Source organism: Suricata suricatta, chromosome 17, assembly GCF_006229205.1.
Source record: "Suricata suricatta isolate VVHF042 chromosome 17, meerkat_22Aug2017_6uvM2_HiC, whole genome shotgun sequence".
NCBI classification, from domain to species: Eukaryota; Metazoa; Chordata; class Mammalia; order Carnivora; family Herpestidae; genus Suricata; species Suricata suricatta.
The window spans coordinates 41218952-41228096 of record NC_043716.1 but is presented as its reverse complement, the minus strand read 5'-3'; the positions used below and the strand labels follow the sequence as shown (position 1 = coordinate 41228096).

The 9145-nt window shown below is 52.5% G+C and overlaps 1 protein-coding gene across 1 annotated transcript in view; it reads left to right on the top strand.

The window, feature by feature from the left end:
- The window catches only part of PLEKHM1 (pleckstrin homology and RUN domain containing M1), a 32008-nt gene extending 23306 nt beyond the window's left edge, over positions 1 to 8702 (top strand). The window contains exons 6-7 of the mRNA XM_029927151.1: positions 4636 to 4897; positions 7495 to 8702. Of these exons, the coding sequence (XP_029783011.1) occupies positions 4636 to 4897; positions 7495 to 8465 (1233 nt within the window). The 3' untranslated portion in view covers positions 8466 to 8702. The remainder of the gene's footprint in view (positions 1 to 4635; positions 4898 to 7494) is intronic.
- The last annotated feature ends 443 nt before the right edge of the window (positions 8703 to 9145 follow it).

The window sequence follows — 9145 nt, the reverse complement described above, 5'->3', positions numbered from 1 at the left end:
AGGAAGCCTCTATTCTGACTTCTAGCACTGTAGATTAATTTTTCCTCTTGTTGAACTTCATTCATATGAATGCAGTTGTACGATATGTACTCTGTTGCTTCTTTCACGGAGCATTATGTCTATGTGGTTCACCTGTGCATATCGCATGAGGCTATAGTTTGTTCTTTTCCATTGTTCTGGAGTATTCCACCGTAAGAATATGTCACAGTGCACCTATCCATTCTCCTGCTCACAGACATTTGGGCTATTTCCAGGTTTGGGCTATTCTGATGAAAGCCCATGTGACCATTCTTATATTTGCAGTTCAGAGAAGCTCTGCACTCCTTTCCGGGGGTGTATACCTAGGGGAGGAATTGCCGGGTCACTGGGAAGGCATATGTTTGCCTTTAGGAGATTCTGCCAAGCAGCATTCTAATCGTGCTTGCACTGACTTGTACTCACGTCAGCAATATATGAGCATTTTCAGTGCTCTCTTGCTCCTAGCCAGTGGGGTCACCAGTCTTCTTCATTTTAGCCACTTAAATAGGTGTGTAGCAGGATTTCGCTGTGGTTTTAATTTGCATTTCTTTGATGACTAGTGATTTTGATGCCTTTTCATTTGCTTGTTGGCTTTTGGAAGTCTCTAAGTCATTGCTTCATTCTTAAATTGAATTGCGTATATTTTTTAATTTATTTGTAGAGTCTCTTTACATATTATGGGTATGTCTTTTATTAGACAAAAAAATATATAGCATACACATATAGCAAACGTTTTCTTCAAGTCTATGGCTTGGGTTTTTAAACAATGTTTATTTATTTATTTTGAGAGAGAGTGTGTACGCTCGTGCGCATGCAGAAAAAAGGGAGAGAGGGGCGCCTGGATGGCTCAGTCGCTTAAGTGTCTGACTTCGTCTCAGGTCATGATCTCACAGTTCATGAGTTCAAGCCTTGCATCCCATTTGCCTTCTTTACCTCATTTATTTCCTGCCTTGGGACTTGAATATGATATGGAAGAGCATGTCTGTTCCTTTGGTAACGTCATCTCTGAGCACTCTACCTGGGTGAGTGCACGCATAATTAATAGTTCTCGAACTCTCAGAGAATCTGGAGATGCCAGCTTGCGAGTCTACACTGAGAAGTATACCTTCCAGTGCATGGGGGGGTGGGTGGGGGTGGCCAGAGAAGCTCCCCCCTCCCTCTGCAGGTCCCAGGGGACTCCTGTTCCTGAGAGGCCATAGGACCCATTCCTCCGTCCTGCAGCCCCCAGGCGCTCCTGTGCGGCCCACCTGCTCGCACTGGTCTAGTGAGCCCTGGGCCTCTGGACTGGGTGGTGCTCCACCCTGTGTGTCACCTCTGTGTTTCTCATCTTTCTGTGCTTCTGTCACTTAGTCACTGCCATTTATTTGTCACTTTGGAGGCATGGGGTGGACAATGGGGACAAATAGAGGGTGGTCACTGTCAAGTTGTATAACCATGAGAGCCATTCAGTTTTTCTCTTTAAAAAAACCCTTTATTTTATTTTATTTTATTTTTAATATTTATTTATTTTTGAGACAGTGAGAGACAGAGCATAAGCAGGGGAGGGTCAGGGAGAGAGGGAGACACAGAATCCGAAGCAGGCTCCTGGCCCTGAACTATCAGCACAGAGCCTGATGCGGGGCTTGAACTCATGAACCGAGAGATCATGACCTGAGCTGAAGTCGGACGCTTACCTGACTGAGCCACTCAGGGGCCCCAAAACCCCATTATTTTAAATTCTTTCACTACAGAGGCCCTGCTCTGGGCCAGGCACCATACTTGGTACAGTGATGAAACAGGACGGACAAGGGCCCTGCTCCTTGGGGACAGATACTGGCGTAGGCAAGTCATTCCTCACGTCATAATTACACTGGTGACAAGTGCTAGGGAGGGAAGAGGCTGGGAGTTGGGGAGCTAAGGGGACTTTTACTTGTAGAATCTGGGGGGCTCTGAACTGATTTCTCAGTTTCACTCTAGTGGACAGTCTGGATTCTAAGACTTCATCCAATGAATGTGGCATTCCTCTGTTGTGGGCCCCTCATGGCAGGTGCTGCTCTGGCTTCGACCCGTGGTCTGTGGTGGTTTCCTCCACTGTTAAGACAGCAGGGAACTGGGCAGATGTGGAGCCTTGAATGAGCAGAAGGTCGGAAGGAAGGTGGTAGGGATGGGAAGGGAGAAGGGCAACAGAGGTGTCCTCCCCGCCTCCCCCATTTCATGACTGGGGGCCCTGGCTGGGGCACAACCACAGGGCTCCGTCCAGGCCTGTGCCCAGAAGTTCCAGGACCCATTGTTCCCACTGTTTTTCTCTGTTGCCTAAGAGAACAAAAGATTTTTCCTGGACTGTCATTTCCTGGTGGCTGACCTGTGGCTGCTGGACTGTGAACATTTCCCCTCGCCTCCTCGGAGAGAGAAGCCCTCACCAGCAAACATACATCAGCTCCCAGCTCACCTTTGACTCCTTCCTTCCAGTCCCCTTGCCCTGCCTCTGCTATTTTATGCCAAAGACATTTGCTAGTCAACATCTATTCCCTCATCTGTGATAACTGTGCCAGGCATTCAGAAGAGTGGCCACTGCATACAGCTTGGTAGGTGCTAGGTGGGGTAAGCAAAGAATGCTGTGGGAGCCCCTCGGGATCCCCGACCCAGCTAGGTAGTAAGAGGAGTATAGGCTGGGGAAATGGTCCGGAAAACTTCCAGGAGGAGTTGATGGACAACCCCTGAGCTGAGTCTTAAAGACTATTGGTGTGCCGCATTGGAGCCATTAGCAGGGGCTGGGAGGACACAGGACCTCCCAGGTGTGCGCGCCGAGCTCCGTGAGGCTCTTCCTGCCCGTTTTCCTCCCGGAGCTCCCCTGGGTCTCTATGGCCCAGGCAGGCTTTGTTCAGAATCCTGCGTTGCAGATGGTTCCCAAGCAGCCACCCTGATTGACACGATGTCCTGTCAGAGACAGAAGGAAGCACCTGCTAATTCTGAGGGTTTTCAGGGCAAGCCCCAGAGCCTGGCTCTGTGAGGCTCCTGGACTCCTGACTCAGAGCTCCCCACTCTCGGCTTGAGGAGCCATCTAGCATCCAAACTGTCCAAACCAACCCTGCTAGGGCCGTCCGTACCCACCTTCCTTGTCTACGGGAGCAGGGAGGGCAATCTCATTTAGGAGTCGGAAATAGCAACTTCAGGGTGAGGTTGGTGACACCTAACAAAATAGCTGGGCTGGACCCACCCCTTGTGTGAGTCATTTCCTCTGTGTAGACAGCCACTTGGGGCAGTCCAGCCAGCTTTCTTCTTGCCTCTGCTCATCCATGCTTAGGCACAGAAAGGCAGGCAGTGCTTGAAATGGGGGGAAAAGAAGCTAAAATCCATTCCCAAAATCCTGTGACCCCAGACCCGCCCTCCTTCTCCCACCCTTGAGCAGCTTCAGTCTCAAGACAGCAGCAGAAGGGACACTCCTTGTGCGCTCTCTCTCAAAAATAAATAAACATTACAAAAAAATTTTGTGATGGGCACAGAACTCAAATAGACATTTCTCCAAAGAAGATCTACCAGTGTCCACTGAGCACATGAAAAGATGCTCAGCATTGTTGTCTTTAGACATTGGCGAAATTGCAAACCCAAACTGCGAAATTTCACCCCTATGGATGGCTGTAATCAAACACATAATAAAAATGTGAGAGAGGATGTGGAGAAATCGGAATCCCCATACACAGTGGGAATGTAAAGTGGTGTAGCCACTTGGGAACAGTTTGGAAATTCCTCAGACAGTTAGACATAGTTACTGAATGGCCTGTCAGTTCCATTCATAGGCATGTACACAAGGGAAAGGAATACGTACGTCCATACAGAAATGCGTACGTGAATGTTCATAGCAGCATTATTCATAATGACCCCCAAAGCAGAAACAACCCAGGTGCCCATCAGCTGATGAGTGGACAAACCAAATGTGCTACCTCAGTACCTTGGAATACTAGTTAGTAGTAAAGAAGGAATGAAACACTGATGCCTGCTTCAACATGGCTGGACCTTGACCACCTGATGCTAAGGGAAAGAAGGCAGACACAAAGACCACATTTATAAAATTCCGTTTGTATTGGGGCACCTGGGTGGCTTGGTAAGCACTCAACTTTTGATGTTGGCTCAGGTCTTAATCCCAGGGTGGTAAGATCGAGCCATGCGTCAGGCTCCACACTGAGTGTGGAGCCTGCTTAGGATTCTCTCTCTCTTTCTCTGCCTGTCTGTCCCCTTCTCCTGCTCCTGCTCTCTCCCTCTCTCTCTCTCAAAATAAATACACATATAAATGAATTTTAAAAAACCAATAAATCAAGATTCCATTTATGTGAACAGAACGGACAAATCTCGGGCGACAGAGTAGAACAGCGGTGGCCTAGAACTGGGGCGGTTGAGGGGACATCGGGACTGACCACTCCCGAGCACAGGGTTTCTTTTTGGAGGAATGAAAATGTTCTGAACTTAGTGGTGCTGGTTGTGCAACTTGGCAAATACACTGAAACGATTCAATTGTACTCTCTAAATGGGTTCATTTTATGAGAGGTGAATTGTGTCTCAATCAAGTTGTTTATAAGAAACAAACAAAAAAATCCCACAAAACTTCAAGCACCATCTGTGTCTTCCCTCCCTTCCGTCTAGAAGAGCAAGAGCTGGATTTCAGAGGATGACTTCTACCGGCCCCCGCAGGAGCCGCCCGCAGAGAGCCCTTCTGAGGCTCCTTCTGGAGGGACTCCAGAGTCAAGGCCGGGACTCCTCCAGCATTCTTCTCAAGGACCAAGGAAGAGCTCCTCCACGGGGGCCTTAGACCAAGCCTGCGTGACTTCCCCAGGGAGCCAGACAAGCAGGGCCACCGTGGCTCGGGAGCACCCGAACTTCAGGGTCGTGCATCGCAGGCAGATGGGTAGGTGACTGCAGGGTTCCCGCCACCCCGCTGTGCAGGGACAGAGCCTTTCAGAGAGCATGGCCAGAGCCCTCTCTTCTATTACCAGTCAGGTGGTGTGTTCTCACAAGCAAAACTGCTTCCCAAAATATAATCAGGAACACCTTGCTGAGTAATTCAGGGGGGCATTTCAGGAAAAGTGCTCTATTTTCTTATAAAATCTCAACAACATCATGCCCCAAAACATATTTTGTATATCGGAATATTGAAACTTTTTCCCTGAAGCCATGGGATTATACAGAACTCTGGGTTCAGAGCAAGCTTCTAGAAGGCGTTTCGGTGCCCCTTCCCAGGGCCTCTATATTCAATGATTTGTTTAACAGCCCTGGTGGGTATGTATCAGCTCGGCTGTCCTCCATGTGCCACTTACAATGAGGCCAGCTCGAGTTCCATACCCTGTGAAATTCTAAAAAGCATTCAGCAGCCATAACCTACTTTCTCCATAACCCCCATAAACAAAAAAGTCTGCCCCCAGGGTCAGTGTCCTTCTCTCTTCATTTTTCTGTTTGCGGTGACCCAGCAGACGATTCTGACCAGGCTCCTGGCTCGGGCAAAGCTCATCTCCATGCTTGGCTTCTTTCAGGTTCTCCTTTCAGTCCACATAACCGTGCCAGAGAAGGTGTGCCTCATGCCTAGGCCCTCAGGTTCCCCGAAGGGTAGGAAGCCCCTATACAATTATTTGAAATCTCTGAGGCCATTCCAGGGTGGGGGAGAGAGAATGGTGGGTCCTTTGGACCCCTGTTTGCTGGCAGAGCCCTATGAAACTGGGAGCTTGGAGCAGGGTATGTTCAAGCACATACTCATTCAGCGGGTATTTATTATCCGCTGTGCCGGGCTGTTCTAGGTGCAGGGGACACAGCAGGAGGCAAAGTGAAATCCCCGTCTTCACAGACTTCATATATCCTAGCTCGAGAGGCAAGAGAGAGGAGAATTAACAAGTAAATGTGTGGTATGGGCTTGGAGAGTGCCAAGGTGGGCGTGTACTACTTCATATTCGTGGCCAAGGAAGCCCTCACAGATCAGGTGACATTTGAGGGGATGTGAAGGGAGACAGGCAGGAAAGCACGGACCAACCTGTGTGTCCCAGGCAGGGGAACAAATGCAGAGACGGGAACCAAGGAGCTGGATGGGGAGGGGGCGGTTAGAGATGAGGGCAGGGTGATGGAGGGGGGGCCTTGCGGGCCACAGATGGGACGTGAGCTTTCCCTCTGAGGGAGATGACAGCTGTTGAGGGTTTGTGGCACGGGGATGTGATCTGACTTCCTTTAAATGGGGAGTCATCCTGGCTCATATGTTGAAGGACCTTAGGGAGTGAGACTCTCGCCAGGAGGCTCTCACCATAAGCTGGGCCAGGGGTGACAGCCGCCTAGTCCGTGTGGTAGCAGCAGAGGTGGTGAGAAGCGGAGGGCTCCGGCTGTGCCGGCGGGAATCGCTGATGGGCTGCGTGTGCATACGTGTGACAGAAAGGAAGGACTTTACCCAGGCAGTTTGAAGGTTGCACTTTGCCATTTATGAGATGAGGGATGTCGGGAGAAAAGCTGGTTTGCAGTGGGAGGGGCAGGAATTCATTTTTGGGCATGTCAATTTTGAGATGCCTGTTAGATATCAGCCGTTCATGGCGCAGGCAGAGATCTGAATCTGAAGTTCAAGGGCGAGGTTCAGGCTGGAGAGAAGTGCTGGGGAGCTGTTGGCATAAAGCCCTGAACACAGGCACGATCAGGTAGGAGGTAAGCGTCGATGGAGAATGGAACCCAGGACTGAGCTCTGGGGTGCTCCCTCTCTCGGGGAGAGGCGGAGGAGCGAGCCCAGGGGACAGAAGAGTGGCCTGTGATGGCGGAGAAGTACCCAGAGAGGCCTCAGCAGCCATGTGAGAGAAGGGGGTGCTCAGGCCAGATTGGGACCAAGGATTAGCCTTTGGATTTGGTGACGAGGAGGGAATGGAAACGGGGCTTCCCAACCACAGTTTCTGTGGAAGGAGGGGACAGAAACCTGACTGGGGCGGATTCAAGATGGAACAGGAGCAGGGGAGCTAGAGACAGTTGTGACACCTCCTCAGGATTTTCTGTAAAGGGGACAGAGGCACAGGGTGGTAATTACAGCTGTGAGTGCCATCAAGAAAGCTATTCTTAAAGATGGCAGAAATAACAGCATGTTCGTGTGCTGGTGGGAACGAGCCAGGAGGAAGGGAGAAAGTGGTGACACGGGAGAGGGAGGGAGGGCTGCTGGAGAGCCGTCCCTGTCCTTGAGTGGGCGATGGGGAGGGCTCCCCCTGTGGGGACGGAGGAGTTGGCCTCAGACTGAGCCAGCAGTTCGGCCCCTGTGACAAGGGGGAAGTCCAAGTGTGGGCACGGATGCCATAATGAGGGCTCTGTGGATGTAATTTTTTTAGTCCTTTTTTTTTCTCAGTACAATTCAGGGCCAAGGTCAACAGCTGAGGGTGCGGATGCAAGGAAGGCACTCCAAAAGCGTTCCCATGGCAGCCCCTGTCTGCACCCGCTGCAGGGCCCGGGAGGTGGAGGCCTGGCCCGCTGTCTCAAGTGCATCTTTCTGTTTCCCAGGGCTGTCCAACCCGTTCCGGGGCCTCATGAAGCTGGGCACCGTGGAGCGGCGGGGCGCGATGGGCCTCTGGAAGGAGCTCCTCTGTGAGCTCTCCCCGCTGGAGCTCCGCCTCTGCCTGAACACCGAGGAGCGCACCTGCGTGGAGAGCTGCTCGCTGCTGCGCTGCGAGGCTGTGGGGCCGGCCCACGGCGACGGCCGCTTCGAGCTCGTCTTCTCGGGCAGGAAGCTGGCCCTGCGGGCCTCCTCGCAGGACGAAGCCGAGGACTGGCTGGACCGGGTGCGGGAGGCTCTGCAGAAGTGCCGGCCCCAGCAGGAGGAGGAGTGGGTGAACATCCAGTACCTGGAGGAGCCCAAGGACCCCCCAGAGCCCGCTCAGGGCGGCCTCCCCTCCCACCCGGACCTGCTGGCTGAGCCCGAGACCCTCCAGGGCACACAGTTCTCATGGTCCTCTGCCCAGGTCCCTGAGCCAGATGCTATCAAAGAATCCCTTCTGTACCTGTACACGGACAGGACCTGGGCGCCCTATATTTTTTCCCTGTCCTTGGAGTCTCTGAAATGCTTCCGAGTGAGAAACAATGAGAAGATGTTAAGCGACAGCCACGGAGTTGAGACCATCCGAGATATCCTGCCCGACGCCAGCCTGGGGGGCCCATCCTTCTTCAAGATCATCACGGCCAAGGCCGTCCTGAAGCTGCAGGCTGGGAACGCCGAGGAGGCCGCCCTGTGGAGGGACCTGGTGCGCAAGGTCCTGGCGTCCTACTTGGAGACAGCCGAGGAGGCGGTGACGCTGGGCGGCAGTCTGGACGAAACCTGTCAGGAGGTGCTGAAGTTCGCCACGCGGGAGAACGGCTTCCTGCTGCGGTACCTCGTGGCCATCCCCACGGAGAAAGGCCTCGACTCCCAGGGCTGCTTCTGTGCAGGTGCTCACTCGCTGTCCGGCCACCCCCAGCCTGCCCACCTCACTCCTTAGGTGCTCTGCCCTCCCCTGGCCTCCATGAGGACCCCCACCACCCACCGAGGCCAGCGGCCCTGCCCTGCTGAGGGTTGGGCCCCACCGGCGGCAGCTCTGTGGGGTGCTGCCATCTCTGCTCCCGGAGTTGCATCCAGCGAGCCATGCTCTCCACCCGCTTCCTTATTATATCACCATAGCGTTGGCTTTGGTTGGAGCAGGGGCATGGCACCTTTCCAGATATTTCTGCATGCTTTTGCAAGTGCACACAGTCTTTTTCTCTTACAAAAAAAAATGGGCTCATCCTACTGAATCCTGTGCGATAGAACATTCTCCAGTGATGAAAGTGTTCTAGATCCATGCTGTCTGATACAGTAACTACAAGCCACATGTGGCCCCTGAGGACCTGAAGTGTGGCTAGGGCAACTAAGGAACCGAGTTCTCAATTTAACTTACTTCAGTTTAATTTACTCCTCACAATAACCTGGCCTGTGGTAGAGCCAGATGAGGACCTTGACGGCCCTAGACCCTTGCTCTGGCCAGGTCCCTGCAGGGCATCTCCTCCCTCCTTGCTTTTCAAGGCTGTGAGATATTCCGTGTCTCGAGTTCCATTTTTAGCTCTTTGCCCCGACCCAGACCCCCGTCTCCCATCAGCTTCCGTTCTCCCAGTGAACTGTGAGGGTTTCGCCCTGCCGCAGAGT